The 19,550-nt window shown below is 41.1% G+C and overlaps 1 protein-coding gene across 7 annotated transcripts in view; it reads right to left on the bottom strand.

The window, feature by feature from the left end:
• The window catches only part of celf5a (cugbp, Elav-like family member 5a), a 187,647-nt gene extending 170,029 nt beyond the window's left edge, over window positions 1-17,618 (bottom strand). For all 7 annotated transcript variants that reach the window (XM_034081538.2, XM_034081540.2, XM_034081541.2 and 4 more), the window contains exons 1-2: window positions 17,174-17,618; window positions 1,728-1,810 (exon numbers count right to left, since the gene is read on the bottom strand). In XM_034081538.2, coding sequence (XP_033937429.1) covers window positions 1,728-1,810; window positions 17,174-17,576 — 486 coding nt within the window. In that variant the 5' untranslated portion in view covers window positions 17,577-17,618. The remainder of the gene's footprint in view (window positions 1-1,727; window positions 1,811-17,173) is intronic.
• Between the last annotated feature and the right edge of the window lie 1,932 nt (window positions 17,619-19,550).

Genomic DNA, 19,550 nt, shown 5'->3' with positions numbered 1-19,550 from the left:
TAACACTTAGAATTTACCACCTAAGAATATCTAGAGCTTGGCGATATTGAGCATCTGGTTTTGACCAAAAACCTCAATATCTAGGTGTAAAGTTAAATAGTGGTGGTTTAATGAAGTGTATCCCACAAATCTGAAATATACTTGTGGTGGTAACCGGGGGGTGTTCTGATGCACACACACTGCTCTGAGAAAAACTATGTTTACGTCGTCTTCTCTGTTTCTCGTAAGGTCTCCTTTTCTGTTGGTCGCTTGATAGCAGATCCTTCACGCGATAGCAGAGCGAACAGGTACAGGAGGCGTACAGCGAGGGATCATTGTCCACTAGTTAATCGATCGCAGATGGGGTCGTGCTCGCGGACGGATACAAAAAACTAAAAAACTAAATGGGTCGCGAAATATACTTTGCCGGCCGTTAATATACCTGGGCGGCCCGCCCAAGTAAAGTCTATGTGTGGGAAACCCTGGTATATATATACAATGATATTCAAAATAACATCACTTTACTGTAAGAACGCATTTAAAATGAAGAAAAGACAACACATTTCACAATAACCAAATCTAAGACTGTTAGAGAATAATTGTGTCTTTACTTAGACATTTAACCTTATTTTGTGTGTTGACATGTACGACCATCCCTGCTTCTTATCTCCCGTAAGGAATGTGTTGATGCGGTTGTATGTTGATACTAGGTTTTTACGAGTATGAGAACGCTGGTTTCTAAGCTTCAGAGATGGGAGAGACATCTCCTCCGCAGATGTGTTTACGCCCATCCCCAATATGTGGATTTGACTCTCCGTAAACTAGCTAAAAGGTCTACCAAGATGCGAGGCTGATCAGATTTGACATGGCAACCCACCCGTGCAGTCAGAACCTTTGACTGTGTGACTTGTGATGTGAATTTCTCCGGCCGATGCTTGTATTAAATCTCAGTGTTTGACATCAGAACTCCTGCTCGTCCCGTGTCTCCTTCGTGAGTCGGTGACTCCCACTGCATTGCTACACAGAAGTTTCCTCCACAAAGACGATATTTTTTCTCATAACACATTATCAATAAAATATTAATATATTGACATGTCCAAGTATATTTGGCAACCCATCTAGCTTTAAATGTATTTAGTTATTTTACCTGTCTGAAAATACTGCAGCATCCACGATCAAGTAACAAGTGGGAGCACCAATTAGCTTTGGGCATTGCTGCCATCAGCTGCCGGGATGGATCTATGGCGGGACAACATGCTGCTCTACCGCATAGCGAATGTTCCCACTGTAACGTACTGGGTGCCGCGAGCTGCGCCATTCCTCTGTCTGACAGGCTTCTTGTGACACATCTCACACACACACTGTTCATTCCCATCCAGAGCCCGCAGTCGTTGGCCCTAGAAACTGGACAACTTTCTGTTGATAACACCTAACAGAAATGCAGAGCTTTGCCCCCCAAAAACGGTCATTCAATGCTATCGCTTCAAAAGTGTGAGTCAGAGTGGGTCTGATCAATGCTGGCGGTATCCCCTAGAGAACAGACACATGGAAAAGTTGAAGCCAGGCCTTTAAAAGGCTGAGCTATTGATTGAATTGCTCTCCAAAGTGTTTTTCATCTCTGGGACTATACAAGGAGAATGCCGGCTGGTGTGCAGCAGGGTGCAGATGGCATGGCTGACCACCATAGAGAGGAAAGAGAGAGTGAGAAAAGAAAGGGAGGAGAGAAGGATGGAGAGACAGACACTTACCCCTGGAAGTGTTTTCTGTTCGTGGAGGGCGTTCTGGGCTTTGATGGCCGACTCTCGGGCGCAATAGGTGAGGAATGCACAACCTGCAACAGAGGTACACCACACATACATGTATAAGTCACACATAACTCAACAACATAGTTAAACAAACAAAAACTGTGGACAACAGGGAACAGTTTTAAAGAAATCCCAACAAGAATATATGGACTGTAATACAATTCCAAAGCTATTGGAAAATAAGAAAATTGTGTTTGGCCTGTTTCAATATAATGAGATCCAGATACTGAGCAATTAACACAATTAAGAAACTAGTTCTGCGGAGAGGCTCTATTGAGTTAGTGAAAACACAAAAACTAACATTTCTTGGAATAAACAGAGCAAGTTAATGAAAACAGGCAACCGTGCAATACCCCAGGATATATGTGGACGTTTTCTCCAGGTGGCAAAGAGGAGAGGAGAAATAAACAACACCACAATAATAAAGTAGGAGATGAGCTGTGAATTCTTTGGATGAAATGCCCGGCCTGTCCAGCCTCCCCATCCCTCGTGCCATGTCCTGTCAAAAGCTCCTAGCAGCCAGGCCAGCGCTCCCACCCTGAATGGTTGTGACAGCAGCGGAGACAAACGAACCAGGACTGCAGGACTGAGTATTGGGGGGTAGAAAAAGAGAGAAGAAGGGATATGTAGAGATACAGGAAGGAGGGAGATACTGAGAGAGAAGATGGGAGGACAGGACGTGGTGTTAAAACTCTCCAGGGTGAATGCTTCCATGCGTGCACACACACACACACACACAGCACATCTGTCAAAATCACTGAATACATAAAGAAGAGAAGAGGAGAAGAGAAAAAAGATGGAGGGAAACCAGATGGAGTATTGAGGCTATCATTTTCCCCCTGACTGTCTGAATAAATAGATTTGCTTGTGTTCTATTAATGAGGTTCATATGGGTTACCATGCATCATATTTCTGCCACTCCGACAATGGTTTATTAGCAGCCACTGCATTTTGGATCTCATTTCAACAGCTAAATGTATTCAGTGGGTGGTGATGTATTAAGCATCTTTTCACGGACAATATTCCAATCTGGTGTCTGGTTGCATAATATCAGAACATTTTCACACATCTAAACGTTTACTATGCATGTCTGTCGCATGCTCATGCATGCATTTGTATCTTTTTCCGATGTTCCGGACACTCTAGTACTTAGGGGATGACTCCACTGTAACCTATGCCGGACTGCATCAAAAAGGAGGGTTAAAATGCCATGTCAGTGATTGATCTATTGATCGACCTGTAACCTCTTTTGCCTTGCTGCTTTAAGCCAGGTGTCAGCACGTGTGTGTAAAGTCCTGCAAACATCTGCCCATACACAGAAATCATTTGCCCACTCTTATCTTAATCCCATTCAATTGTTTTTGTTTATAAAGCTTCTCCTTTTGTTTAGGACAGTCAGTCTGCGCCCTGCCAAGCTTTTCAGTATGAGAAAGACAGATAGTGATGGAATCTGTCCAGGGTCGTGACCTTTGAGGTGTGACTGTAGCACTGCTGTCACGGTACAGCCTTCCCCATAGCCCCCCTTCTCCCTGCAACCCTAACCTAATGATTTCCAATGGCCACCAAGAAAATCATTCAATCACTCAGACTGCTGTCCAATTCTCCTTTTCTCTTCTGCGTCAGCTCGTAAGGAAATACCAAGACTGGAAATGTCATTGTTGTTGTGGGTTTGTTTGTTTGTTTCTCAAATGGCTGAGGGTAATAGCAGGGAATGGCTCCATTTTGGTAGTTGTTTTCCCCTCTTTTTTTGCTCTCTCTGGGCTTGTTGGTTTACTTGACAAATGCTCGCCCTATCTCTGAATAAGAAACACGTATTTTGCATCGCAAACACGATTTATTTGTTAATGTGTAATGCATAGGGCATTGTGAATACATTAAAAACAACGACAACACTGGCAAACAAAAGGGAAACATGAACTCCATTTAAATGTGATTCTGTGCTCTTTAATGTATGGCTTAATAAGAATTTGCAGGCCACAGGCGAAAAGCTTTAACAACTCCATAATTGGAATCCAAACACGTACAAATTGCCAGTGCTGCATTGCATACCAAGTGCAAAAGTCTGAGGGGGGAGCATGATGAAACAGTTTGAAACACAACAAAAAGCCACTGTAATCGGAGCCTGCTGACACAGCAATGGGGGAAGCCTTCCCATTGTGAGACGATGATCTTCTGCATCATCTGATAGAATCCTAAAACAGCCTTATCTCACACATTGATTTCAGCTCCAAAGAGAAGAAATTCATCCTCTTTGCTCCCTTTCCCCCCCCCCCCCCAGCTTAGTCAATGCCAACTCTACTCCTCTCGTATCCTATTTTCTAATGATATATTTTTTAGTGTGCGCCCGCCATGTGTACTGAGTAATAGGACTGAGTCTATCCATCTCCACGGTGTTCAATTGGCAAGTAATTAAAGAGTTCCACATGGAAGAGAGAGAGTGAGTGGGTGAGAAAGAGAGACAACGAGAAAGAGAGTGAGTGGCCAAGGATACTGTATAGCTGCGGTGACAGCAGCCATTTACATTCACAGTGGTCCAGGCTCTTAATCTCCAAACTGTGAGTCTGTGTTATTTTTTTTCTTCTTTGTTTTAAGTTTAAGGGTCCTTAAAAATCATATATCAATACAGTTGTGTTTTAGGACTTCAGCACTGCAAGTTTAAATGATACAATGTAAAAGTAAAATGTTTGTACAGAGATTCAATAATTAATTTTCTGAGGTGTTTCTATCATGCAGAATACTTTTTTCGACAGCTATGAGCAGATGGGACAACATTACATTCAAATCAAGCTATTACGTTTCGCTGTGCTAGCCCTCTTTCTTACACACAAAGAACCAAACCACTGATTAAACACATGCCTCAATCACCTCTGTTTATTCCCCAAACAGAATGTCAATAGTGGAGAACTGTGCAATAATCTTACAAACATGCCCAGCAAATATTGTTAAGACATGGTCACGTCACGGCGGGTATGAAAATGAAACTCAGCTCCTAGAGAAAAATCATTATCCTAGAATAGATAAATATCCAACACTAGCATCCAGACTCTTACTTTTGTCCATGGAGCACTCGACTTCTAAACTGGTAACGACGAAGGGGAAAGTGCTTTTTGGACGCACTACGATAACAACATTACTACATTTAGCACATTCTTACCATTCACTTAGTCAAAACATAAGAAAGCTCCCATTATCAGCATAAATCAACCCAGTTAACTATTGTCTATAGGATATAAAGTAAAAATCAATTATCTTGAAACATTTCAAAACTAATTATTAACGCTCACAATAAACTACAATATATACAGTACATACACATTTCACACATGTTGTCTTGTCACCAGTTCAAACCTAGCAATAGGACATTTAATATCAGGCTAGGCCAATTACACGTGTATCAATTTCTAATCACCAGGCTAGCACAAAGATATCTTTGACAACACTTCCATGTTTACCAACTAACCTTGCCGAAGCAATTGTACAAACATTGAAGTTGCATAATATGCTCAAGCGTTATTAACTACCTGGCAGAGTGGGAGTAAGCTAACTGTACTGTATCCTAACCTAGCCTTTAGCATTGACCCCTAATGGCGTACTATTAATTAATGTCACAAATTGTTTGTCATCACTTACCAACTTCGACGAGCTTCTACACGACATGCTTTCATTAAAAGGTCCACCTTAGCACAAAGCTATAAACTAGCAACTTAAAAGTCCTTCTTAACATTACTTATAATGGAAACTTAGTGTTTCCTGAACAATAACGTCACTTTTTTATAGTTTGCTAACAGCTCGTCAATCGACACCATGGATGTATAATATGAACACCAGCATTAGTTATTGCAACTTGCCCGCAAACACGCACGTGAGATACTGGCGAGCGGGCGCCATCTGATTAACTTATTCAAAATAGCTTTATTGACAACACAGAAAAATTACATTTTGTTAAAAAATAGTTGTGCACTGGAAAACAATAGATATACTAGATAACAACAACACATAGATAAAAGTAAAGACTTCATATAAATACTGGATATTTGTAAATGATTACATCAATAATTGCGGGTGTAAAACTAAACACTTACATTCTTATATAGCTTACTATATCTTTGTTAGATCCAAAATGTAGAACTTGCAATTGGTCAATTTCCCATGGCCTACAAGTATATATAGATTTGATGATGTTATTTATTATTTTATAGATACTTTGTTTAATTTGTTTATTATATATTTCAAATGTAATTATTCATTTAATGTATACCTTTTTTTATCACATTGGATATCCTTGATTGTTTTTTTAAATGTCCAGTACTGTATGTTTAATGTTTTCAATAAAAGAAAGAACAAAAGATAGAAACAAATAGAAAACTTACAAAATAACAATAAAATGTTTGATGTATGGGCTACAAAGACAGTTAACCTTTGAATTCTAAATCCAATTATTAATGTAATCTTAGTTTGTTTTTCTGTATTCATCTTTAATCAGATCCATATCAAATGGAACTCTGGGTGTGTTGCTTTTTGTATTTGTGCTTTTTTCATTTTCTCAGAAAGAGGGCCAGTGTTTAGGATTTAGGGAGGTACTGGCAGAAATGGAGTATAATATTGATATATATACATGTATAGTCTTCTTCAAATGAGTCTTCAATGTAACACTGCCTTGTTTATGCAGTAGCCAAAAACGACCAATTGTAAACTTTGAATTTTTAAGTGGCAGCTTGATTTTAGTGGCACAAATGGACTTGAAGACCATTGGTTCCTCTGCACACTGAGAAAAGGACAATCTGAGGGACTTGTTAAGTTGATCTTACCACTAGAAGCCAATAAAGTCTACACACTGGTCCTCTAATGATTTTAATATTTATGCTTGAGGGACCATTAAGAGATTAATTTGTGCCTGCCACTATAGCAACTGACAGCTACAGGCTTTGACGTCAAGTGCAGGGGCAAATACTTCTACATCGGCAATGGGTATAAATCGTGTGCTGCAGAACCGTCAAATATCAATGCAGCTCCATAGGGACTAGGTTGGTTTAAACCACAACGTCTCTCTTTTCACTCTGCCTCTTTGCTCCCTTTTCTCCATCTCGTTACCCCAGAGGAGCCAAACTGCCTCGGTGCTATGAAAGAGTGTGAACTTGCTCTCAATGTGGCATTTTCTTGGCCAGAAAGTGTGAAGGTAGCGCTCACCAAGCCAGTCCTGGCACCACACTCGCCTGCTCCCTCACACATCGTTTGCACTCTTTGGAAAATGCTATCACTGTGGGTAGATTACTTGGTTACTTCATTTACTGCCACGTGGGGCTCCGGGGGAACTGATAGCCTTTCAGAGGGGTCGGAAACTGAAACACACATCATCAGCAGCACTGATACAATGTGATTATGACCTGAATCATTGCCAGCCAGGGAGGCAGGAGGCTCAGTGGCGCAGATTGACCGTGAGGGGGGTAATCAGTCTGGTCTCAGAGAAGCTTTTAACTCATATAATCACTCCCTCACCTTTGGAAAAAATATCCTCGATCTGTTCTCACACTCCAACCATCCTGCCAATGTTCTGGGAGGAGAAGGATAGATTGAGGGAGGACGGACAGAGAGAGCTAATAAAGAAGAGCTGGAGCATGGAGTTGGCAGGGACTTTCCGAAAAGCTCTCATTCATTGTTCTGACAACAATATTTTTCTCTGCCCAGGCCTAATGGGCTTGTAATGAGCACTGTAATATAAGCAGTAGCCTAGCGTAACCTGTAAACCTTAATTAAGTCAGACAGCCACCTTAAAGGAAGCTGGTGCCTGTGCTCAGTCACCATCTCATGATCCTCAAGCTGACTACACTCTTCCATCACTCCATCATCAATCACCCCACACCTTCTTCTCTGCTACATCCAGCTCCAAAATCCTCCTTCATTTCTCCTTTCACTACCCCTCCCATCATCCCTTCACCTTGAGCAATGGCTGGGGGAGGATGAACGTCGCAGAGCGCGGAGGAGAATCGGTATCCATCATAAGGGCAAGAAATAGTCCCCCCTCATATCCTCTCTGACCCCTGAGTAGGGTACCTCAGCGATTGATTTGTTGCTACTTGCTCACACTACACTAAAGCCTGCATGCAGCAGTCAAATAGATCCATAGACTGCAGAGGAGTGCCTGTGGGCGTGTGTGAAGCTACGCATTTAAAAAACATAACAATGCACGTCTCATTGTATGGCGTGCGTTGCCTAATGAGTATGACAATGATTGCTTTTTGAAAGGCTCTTTGTATTTTTACGAATCATTACTGGGACAAAGAAGATATGAAGAACAATGAAGAGATATAGACACCTTTACAATCACTATTGTGTGGTTTTCAGGTTAAGTTCTCTCAGGGCACAAGTGGTTCTTCATATCCAACTGTAGAGTAGTTCTCTCAAAGGCTGACACAGGGCTATATAGTGTAGGCATATCAGCATTAAGAGGGTGGAAAACAATATAAAGTTTCAACGAGTTCCTGACAAAGTTCCTGAGATAATGCCCTTTGGCAGTATGTGCATTTCCAAGGGGTGACATGATAGATTGCAACTGGCCCCCCATTAAGTTGGCCAGAACTATTTCAATATGCGGTTATGGACAACACTTAGGAAACAGCACTTTGGCATCCTCCACCGCACTGTGGTTCTTAAAGTACAGTAAGCCTTTGCTTTTGTAGACTATTTGTGTACTTCATCCTTCTTCTGCTATAAAAGCCAGGGCCCAATCTATAAATACATCGAGTGGTCTGCATCCCTGATGAGCAAGCTAATTGACACTGTTAATGGATGGAGTTTCACAGAGCTGTAAATAATGTCTAGGTTCACACTTACTGCCGTGTACTTCTGGGAGGGCAACAAGAGTTTACCTGCCAAGTCCTGTCGCTCCGGCCCGTCGTCCCGGCCTCCCCCCCCAACCAAGACTGCTCAGACCAGGCGATTTACACAGAAATCAATAGAACTTTCTGTGAGCCCCTCGCCCAGTCAAAGTCAGAAAACTGCATTTCCTTCTGTTCATGTACTTTAACAAAGTCCTGGAAAGACAAACAGGACCAGGCAAGAGGAAATAATCAAATCACTTTCACTTGGCTCACGCCCATTGCCTCCTGCTACAGTGCACCATACATTTCCACTGATGGAAAGTCTTCATATAATGTACCTAATTAACATTTGATGCAATATTTCTAACAATGCTTGTCCTCTTTTGAAAGGTGAAAGGCATTTAAACCTTTGAGACGGATCAATTGATCAAAGCATTAAGCCACAATCGCAGATGACTGGCAGCTGCAAACTGACTGTTGGCTAAGAGGCGGGTGAGCTTCTCACTTTGATTTTACAAATTGAAAGATACCTTTAAAGACAGCGCTTCAAAGACAGAGAGTTTGCCCAGATTGGAGAAGGGGGAGAAAAACCAGACACACACACAAACATTGTTCTTTGTCATGCTGCTAGGCCACCTATTTGCAGGTATTTTTAAAACAAGTAATGAGTGCTTTGCTGCTTATATTTATTGTTTCAATCCATTGCATGTAATTAATTCTTTCTTTTGACACTTACACCACAGAGCACGAGAAGGGTAATAATTGACACCAATGGTCTGACTAACAAGCCGGCACCAGGGTGTTAATTGCGTTCACATATATTTCCTATACCACATTCAACCCAGTGAATTCAAGAAATACTGTCCTGCTAATGAAAAAAGGAAATAATTGCTATTATCTATCTATCTATCTAAATCAGGGGTGTCAAACTCAAGGCCCGGGGGCCAAATCCGGCCCGCGAGTTCTTTTTATGTGGCCCGCAAGAGCTTGCGAAGAATATAATACGTTTATTATACGGTTACATGCTGATTTACAGAAGCACGTTGCCCATAAACTACATGTCCCACAATGCATCTCGTTTTGTGCCATGTGCACTGAAGAGACTTGCAATTATTTGCCCTGGACTTCTGCTTTCAGACATAGTTCATTACTAAGTTATTATCCTATCCGATAATAATCCAATTCAGAGGCAATAATGTAATATAATACATTATTTTATATAATATATTTATATAGTCTTAAAAGTTACAACCGGCCCTTTGAGTGCAACCATAATGCTAATGTGGCCCGCGATGAAATTGAGTTTGACACTCCATATATATATATCTTTCTATCTAGCTATCTATCTATCTATATTATATAATAGATTACATATAGGTCAGAAGAATGGTAAAGAAAGAACTCTCAAATGAACCCCAAGAGCAGACAAAGCAGATATGGGAGCCCATCACCATTAATTAATTTGAGTTGTCTTTTTTAATTAAGCCAGATCTACCGTTGATGAGTGAACCACAGAGCGGATGCCACGTTGGAACCCATGTAAAGTCTGCATACACTGCTCATTCAACCACATCTACATTTGATCATCAAAAAACAAACACAAATGAAATCCCTCATATGTCTCTTCTGCACTATTTGGCACATCATTTGCTTGCATCGCACTACACAAAAATGTGGATGCGATACATCTCCAGTACAAAGCCCCTGACCAGTTAGTGTCTCCGACGATAAAGCACAGGGGCTGTTAGCTACAGCGACGCCGCTTCAGCAGGAAAGATAGATGGAAGAAGTGAGGGGAGAGATGGTTGCGTGATGTAAGGGATGGTGTGAGAGGAGAGTAGGGGGGCCGACGGTGGAAATGATGGGGACATGGCCCTACAGTCGCCCACAGATGCTGCCTGTGTCTCTGCCTCTCTCTCCCCCTCCTTTTGAGCACAGTATGGGAGCCGTCTTTTGGGGGAGGCTGGCAGGCAATCAGTGATGTCATGCCAACAGTGCAGCGATGGCAGCTTAACCTATTTTTGGAAATACCACAGAATTTCTATTTATAACTGTGCTGAGCAGCATGTATCTTCACACATCCCTTCCAGACCTGAGCAGTCATAGACGTGTTTCCAATCTGAAATGTGTCTCCATCACAAATTGGGGATTGCTTAATATTAGAAGGAAAAAGGTCTCCATGCTGATAGTGCTGTTGACCGTGCCATTATAACAATTTCGAAAGTTATTATGTATGTTGTCAATTTCAACGTGTTTTAGTCTGTTGTTACATTACATTTAAGGTTTTTGATGTAATAAAAGCTGTTAAGTAAATGTTCTTGCAGACCAGTGGTAGAAGTTGTTGTATCTGCACTAGCAGCACCAGTAATAACGGAGTGTAACTAGTGTTACAAGAGGCATTTTCTCATGTTAACAGCTTTCAAAAATTATTTTAAACCGTACATTTGTCAAACTTGACCTCTGCTGCTCCTCCTCCTACACCCTCCACCCTCCATCCTCCATCCATCCCACCCTCCAGTGTCCAAGCAGCTTTCAACCTGTCAGAGGGATCCTCCATGTCCAGCGCTCAGCCATCACTCTACTCTATACTTCTGCCTTGAGATGAAAGCGACTATTTGTTTCTCTGACAAACACTTCATCTTCCCCCTTCCACTTATCCATCTGTCTATTCATCCATTGTTCTGCGCTCATGTGTCTGTCTGTCATTTGCCTTGTGGGCTCCGCTGCATAGATGTGCCATCCTCCCTGTCGGTCTAGTGGCAGTGCTAAGTTATATCCACACAGATTTGTTATATGCAGGTGCACTTTCAGGCTGATACATGTACGACATGAATGCATTGTTCATTCACACCAGCATCAAGGGCTCAACCATTTGGCATTCAGAGAGATGTGACAGCTTGACTAATCTGTGATTGTTTGTTGGCCAAAACATGGGGGTTAGCGAGCCCTCCAAGGGCACAGTACTATAAGGCAAGACAAATAACTTATTATTTTCCAGGCTTGTACAAGGCTTTATCGCATGAGTTCTCCTGAACCATTCCAAAATGGAGAGGGATTATCGCAAAACATTGCATTAAAATCTCCTCTCTCTCCTCTCCCTTGTTATTTCATTTTCCATCTAAAATGAATCTGTGCCCAGCCAGGCTCAAACACAACATTAAAGAGCTCGTGCTATTCTAACAGAAACCGCCAACCCCCACCTCCCTCGCTCCCTCCTTCTTTCCCCCTCTGTGCCTTTATAACCCCCCTCCCCTCATAAGAGTACACTCTGCTCTGTAGGCAATGGCACTATCTGCTAAGCGACCCATACAAAATAGATCGGCTTCTATCCCTCTATTAAGTCTAAGGAAAAGGCTGCTGTGACCTTTGTGTATGAACAAGAAGGCGGTATACCTCTATGGACTCCAACCCTACATCCCTTCATTTAGAATTTGAAAAGTCTGTCATATATCCATCAAAGACAGTGTTTCCTAACAATGGTAATAAATTCAAATAAAAATATCAGTAATATTCTTCAAAGTCTATACTAGAAAGCCTTTTCTCAAACATCATTGGTGCTTTTTTAAATGCACTAACACATAAACACATCATTATATCACAGCAAGCATAAGCAAACGCAAATACCAATGGATTAACTTCCAGGACAGAGATGAAAACTATTTAAAGTTTAACCTTTACAATCTGTCAAATTAATCATGCCCTGACACTGTCCACAACTATAAACCAACCACCACAGAACTTCATAGTCTGTTTAATTGGATACAGATGTTGTGTATAGTTTAATGAAAAAAATGCTTCATGTTTTCCCCTTAGACCTCATACCACATCTCCCCATATATGTCCCAGCTCCAGGCACCTATTAAGAACAACCATATTCCAGAAAGGTCATGGAATAACTGCACTTCTAACGTACTGAAAGCATGATATACTGCAAGCCATTGTGAAGGTTGCATTGGCGCAGGAAATCAATCCATTTGAAAGGCTCTCTTGGGCAGGGATTAAGGACAAAGAAGCGGAGACAGAATAAAACCAGGTGAGTTTGGTGTGCGGACGCTAACCTCCGGCAGAGCGCGGCCTTGTCGGTATCTGAGATTGGCAATCTCCTTGGAAAACCAACAGAAAAGAGGAACAAAGAGAGAGAGGCAGTGCTCCTCATCCTGAAGTCAAGGCCCATAGCGCCTGTCAGTACCAGTTGAGCTGCTGCATCTTTTATGAGGAAAGCCCTGTTGCTTATTACAATATTTACAGACGTTTAAATATTGCGAAGCCAGTGCTGTTACTGCATTAGATTGGCTCGGTGGCCTTCGCTCACTAGCCCTGACAGAAGATTGTATTCTAGATTTGTTCAATCGAATCACTGCACACAGCAAGGAGACTTGTTTTTTCCTTTGTCGGTGTTCACATATGGAATAAAGTCCTTCTTGAAACAATAATAAAACTGTTTTATACAATAATCAACCACACAACTGGCTTATTAACTAAAAGCCTATAGGCTCCACTGCTGTCTGTTACAGTAAATCAGTAATATCATCACAGAGTGTTGTGTATGTAGCGTCCATGTCACTTCTACAGCTCTGTATATAGTCTGTAAGTGAATTTATCCCATCTGTTTCCCCATGGGAGATGCCGTCCTACAGCAGTGTGGTGATCTTTGACACTTTCCATAAGGCACACACAATATGGAGATGTGATTCGACTTCCATCATGTCAAAGATGAGAGAGAGGCTTCTACAAACCAGTGCTGAGTTGCATCAATGCTGCTGCCTTGCAGGCATTGTTTCAAATATAAAAACGTCAGTCTCCTATTCATACCATAACATTTTGTTTTTATTTATATATTCCAGCTATTCCTGTTTCCTTCATGTTCTTTTTTTATTGTCAGGGCAACCCACCGAGGAATGCTATCCATCAGACTTGCTCAGAGAGAGAAAAAAATACAAACTTGAATAAATATTTAATTAGATTATTCTGTGATTTAATGTGCTTTTGCTTGGCTGGGGTCTACGGCAATATCTTTGGTCCATTTATAAATGCATTAACACACTGACACACGAGACTAGTTTAATATTAATACCGGGGCTGAGTTGGCGGCGGATTGAAGTAGTGTAGGGACTGTGTTGTCTGTTCATCTGTCTGCTGTGCTGAATCACACCTGTAGAAAAAAGTATTTTATTCCTTCTCCTTCCGTCTCGTTTGAGCTCATGTTTCTTCACTGCACGATGAAAGGTTAGTCAGCCTCAACCGAACTCACATGATAAAATCTGTCCAGTATTACACACAAATCTACACTGAAACAGATCCAGCATTATTCCGAGTGATTTGCATATACATCCACTTTGGCAAAGCAAGACTATTTATTTGATCACAAAAATGAACAAGAAAAGAAAATCCTTCCACAAACTGACATGGAAATTTGACCAGTAGTTTTCCCATAATCCCGCTGACAAATAAACCAAACCAAAAACATAACCTCCTTGTTGGAGGTTATGATAATAATATAGATTAAAGCCTTGTTATTGCATATATGCATGTGCCTAAGTGTCCAATTGTGTATTTTGCAAGTATAAGTGTAAGCTAATTAGTGCCAAAGGGAGAAGTTTTCACAGCCTGTGATAAATTCAACATCAGGAAATCCTCTACCTATTAATACCAATTGGGCGACAATAATTGGCAGGCCATCGACAGCGCGGGCAGAATTAATCATTTCAACAAGCAGACTAGACTGCATTTTTAATTGGCAGAGGCAGCCACTGTTTAGGGAGGCAACCAGCTGATCACCCAGGAGACTGCTGCTTCAGACAATGCACATTTGCTAATCCTCTTGAGTCGAGTTATTATGGCCATGCATTATTATCACGCTTTACAAACTAATTCCATGTTTTCCCTCATGGATTACCAACGGGAAAAATAGTTGCATAAGAAAAGAAAGAAATAACAAACAAAAAAAGGGCAACGTGGATGAATGTAAAATCAAAATGACAGAATAAGTGCAATGACTACGAATGCACAACACTCAGAATGGTGTGTGTGTGTGTGTGTGTGTGTGTGTGTGTGTGTGTGTGTGTGTGTGTGTGTGTGTGTGTGTGTGTGTGTGTGTGTGTGTGTGTGTGTGTGTGTGTGTGTGTGTGTGTGTGTGTGTGTGTGTGTGTGTGTGTGTGTGTGTGTGTGTGTGTGTGTGTGTGTGTGTGTGTGTGTGTGTGCGCGCGCAACACGTTCTCACTCCCATCCCGTCATATATTGACGGACGGTCAGGGCCCCTCCCCGTCGCTATATTACGTACAGGGTACCCCTTGCCCGTCAGGCTTCTACGGGCAGGGCGTCCCATGCGTGTGTGTTTTGCCTGGATTCATTACATTGTAAGCCATTTCATTTCATTGAACCTTGAACCCTTAAAATTGTAATTCATTTGGTGTTCTAAAAATAACTATACAATTATAATTATCAACTCAGGTAAGACAGATGAGCACCTTGACCTGTAAAAACAAGCTGACATATAAATTGCCTTTTCCTTAACACCGATTGGGCGACAATCATCAAGAGCTATATAGTGCAATCTTTATGCAACACTGACATTTTAGTATATGCATGCACACACAAACAGATACCCAAGAATGCCAAATGAGTGCTACACTGAAGAGATGTCTTCCCTTCTATGAATTGCAACTGTATGAAGTGTTAGCAATACTGCAAGTTGCTTTATAAAATATGTTGCTAATAGAAGCTACGACAACACAATCTAATGGTGCATCGAGCATGAAAACTTTATAAACATTCAATACATCCAAATATCACTGACATTTTGCAAGATAGCAAATATTTTAGATCAACTGCAACATAAAATATATAAATCTTTGCATAATTAGCTAAATGTTGCCTTTCCTTTGTTTCTGTGTCTTTATTATCACTTACCCTTAACTGTAGTTTTTTTTAAATGTGTATAATTGTGTTTTCCTAGGATGTCAATCATATGAATTAACAGAAAAAACTAATATTTAAGTCTTTTTTTGCTGCCGCCTCAAAACATGGGCTTTGTGACAGTTGTGGTCAACCTTTGTAATGGTAACAGATGTAATATTCCTTTTCATGGTGATTGTATATATCATAGAAGACATTGTTTGCAAATGGCATTTACATTACCGCCACAGATTGTCATTTGTCTTTTCTAAATGTCACTGCAATAAAAGGCTTATCTCCTGTACATCCCTCACATATCAACATCTGCTCTGTAGGAACGCAAGATGGGGAAATAATTTAGAAACAGGCTTATTTTATATTTGTACTAATACTGCAACCAAAGGATGATCATGTTTTTGGTCTGTGACATGCATTGGACAGTATTAAAAACACAAATATTAATGCACATTTTTAATCATAAAAAAGTGTGACAAACGCTGTTTTGGACAGTGTTTTTTTCTCTTTGAATGATTGATTTTGTTTCTTTCTTTGCTTATGATTTTTGACAAAATGATTGTCAGTTTGTGTCTCGGAAATGTATTGCCCTTGGTTGATTGCATTCAAAATAGTTATGATTCTGCCACCAGGGAAGCATAAATGTCATGCAAACAACAAACTAAAAGTTGGTTGAAACTGGTGATGGATGATGGATGATGATGATGATGATGATGATGATGATGATGATGATGATGATGATGATGATGATGATGATGATGATGATGATGATGATGATGATGATGATGATGATGATGACGACGTATGTGGGATCCACAGTAAGGGGGGGGGGGGGGGGCGCTAAGGTATTGTGAAATGTTTTTAACCCCACCCAGGCTGAGATCTACGCCACACACCCTCAGCAACTTCATTATGGAAGGTGGAAGTTGTCAGTGTGTGAGCTGAGCGGATTTACAGCCTCCGCCTCCCTCAGCCCTCAAGCCAGCAGAAGCAGCATCTCTGCACACCCTGCGTCCGTCATCTTGTGACAGTTCTTGCGCCCTTTAGAGACATTGTGGTTTGGAACTGATTTCGCTGGGTCGGGTATGCACCAGGTCCCAGCCCCATTCTCACATGGGAGAGATGTTAAAGAAAGCATGGGATGAATAAATGATGCCGCCCCTCCGCGAAAAGACGAGACTGGCAAGGCAAGGCTCTTTAAAAATGCATCCTTTCCAAGCGCCTCTGCCCCACTTAAGAGCGTGTTAGGAAAATAGCAATGAAATTCAGAACATGGCCAACAGAGTTAGTCACCCTATCATTTTTGACACTGTAAGCCCTGATAATATTTGTAAATCTCCCATTTATTTTCTGTGTAATCAAAAATGTGGATATTTTTTAAATGCAGAAATAAAAATTATCTAAAATATTAGATTAAACTAACTTTATAAAGGAATCATATCTGGGACAAAATAACACACCTCGTGAATGTTAGATGGAATTATGAATTGTTAAGAATAGTAGACTGATATCATATCTGGATCAAATGAAAAAAAGTGACAAATACGCACGTTGTTCTCGTTACTGTTTCAACACCAATGAGTTCAAGAGGTGAAAGAAATACTAAGCAGTTATACAGTGTTATATGGGCCTCGCAGCCATTTAAAGGGGGCGACACGTTACCTTTGTGCATGCCGGTGTATCGGTCCTTGAGGACTGTCAGTTCGTGGATTTTCCCAAACTGTTCAAACAGGGGTTTCAGGTCTTTTTCCTCCAAGTTCCGCGGTATCTGCCCGATAAACAGCTTAATGGCATCTTGGTCTTTCATGTTGCCGTTCTCCGGATGAATGGAAATGGGTTCTGTCCCGTTCATGGGTTTCGGAAATGTGATCTGAGGGTACTGGTGCTGATGTGGGATAAGGAGCAGTGGTTGCTGGATCTGTGGTACCCCCGGTCCGGTGAAAACCAGGCTGGAGTGAGCGGGCTGGGGCTGCTGTGGATGGTGCTGCCTTCTTGTTTCAGTCTGAGTGAATCTGGCCATTCTGAGCTGGGAGCAGAGTGGATAATAATGACAACACACACACATACACACTGTGAGAGAGCAAGCACTCAGCTGGAAACCAGGCTGACTTTCTATCCGAGACAAAACACACACGCACACACACTGTAAAGGCAGGCGGAGGGGGCGGTGGCGGAATGAGCACACAGGAGCGATATGAGACGCTCTGCAGCGACACCCAGCGTCACCTGTCAGCTACTGCAGCTGAGGAGAGGCAAGTTATGTTGACCGATTTTCTAGACATGACTGAGCATGTTTGTAAAACACTTTCCTTACAGTGGGGCAAGAAGCTACATGTATACTGCGAATCATTTTATTTAGTAAAGGTAGAAAAACAAGTGAAAATATTCATTTGGCAGACATTTTTACTTGCAGGAAAAGCACAGACGTTACTAATACAATTTACAATGGCTCCTTTCTGTTAGTTACCCAGTATGCCATGACAGCCATCATTCAGTATGTTGATTACACATGTTAGTTGTCAAATATCTTCCATGAAAAGGTCTAGTAAAACTAAAAGCCCTTATTTAAAATCTTTACTTGAAGTAAACAAGTGTTGGCAAAGTTAAATGCTGATGTGTAGTAAAGTTAAAAACGTAAAAGTTACTGCGCTGGTTAGGTACCTTGTAAGATACATTAAAGGTGGGGTAGGTAAGTTTGAGAAACCGGCTCTAGATACACCTTTTGCTATATTCCATGGAATTCTCTTAACATCCCGATAGCAATGAATATCTTAAGTGCTTTGACAAAAAAATCCATAAAAAAATGTCATCTGTGGAAGCCGTACTGTAAAAAGCACGACCAATCATTTTAGCCGGGCCGGCTAAAATAACTGGATGGCCTACCTGCCTGTCAGCCTTCCATCTGTGCACAAACTTATCTCGTGCCCTCATTGGTCATGTGCACGTTTGTGTGTGTTGGAGGAGGGGCTCTGTAAGGAAGTGGCAGATTTTCTCTAGCTGTGTATCTTCCAATTCTAGCGCACTCGAGCTGGTTTCTTCAAAGTTACCTACCCCACCTTTAAACAGTGCAATATTTATATCTAAAATTGGATGGGGAAAATGTATATCAAAGTTAAAAGTACCTCGACTTTGCAGGTTTTGAAGTCATAATCAGGAAGTCTTCATGATAGAAAACTGGCATACAAATGTCCAAGTTCAACTATAATTGCATAACATAATGATAAGTGACACATACATGAGGCAACTGCTCAACTATCGGTCTTTTAAGAAGCTTAACAGCCATTATTTAGCAACTAAGATTGAGGTTGGATACTCATTCGTGTTTTTGGAAATCACTAAAATTGATACAGAAAAGGAGAATGATCAGTTTCGTCATTTTGCTCCTTTTTATAGAATTCAACCATTTTCTTTTTTGTTTTGTTTGTTAATTCTGTTGCCAATCCTAAGTCTTACATATAGTCATGTTTTCCAAAGTTTTAGAGAGCCAGGCAACAATGATAAACTCTGTCCTTTCATGAGGTTTTACGGAACACACACAGTATAAGTTGAATGATCCTTCTGTATATGTGGTCATACATGTTGTACTGCTAAGCAACCAATGCAATATTTATAAGCGAGTGTTATTGCTATCTGTCATTAGATTGAGTCAGGGGACTAACAAATATTAACAACAATTAGCAGACTTACTGTAAGTCCTTTTCAAATAGCAAGCAGACTAATCCCCCATGAGAGGGTTTATTTGAATCATTTGCCCTCTCTTTGCAGACTCTGTCAATAGCACTCAGATACAAATCCATCATTAAAAAGTAAAGGGAACAACACTGACAAACGGTTACACATCAAGCAGGATAGTTTGACTTGCAACTTAGCCAAAGAACACTCTTTAACTAAAACACATCCACTGGAAAGATTTCTAATTAAAGTCTAGTTAACAGTGGATTAAATACATTGATATTTACTGTCTGTGACAGCAGGCTCAAGGCTGTGAGGTGAATCAATATTAGCTGCTGGCTGCTGCTGCTTCTCTTCTGTGGTGAAG

Source organism: Pseudochaenichthys georgianus, chromosome 4 (assembly GCF_902827115.2).
Source record: "Pseudochaenichthys georgianus chromosome 4, fPseGeo1.2, whole genome shotgun sequence".
NCBI lineage: Eukaryota > Metazoa > Chordata > Actinopteri > Perciformes > Channichthyidae > Pseudochaenichthys > Pseudochaenichthys georgianus.
This window is presented reverse-complemented; position numbering and strand designations above follow the sequence as displayed.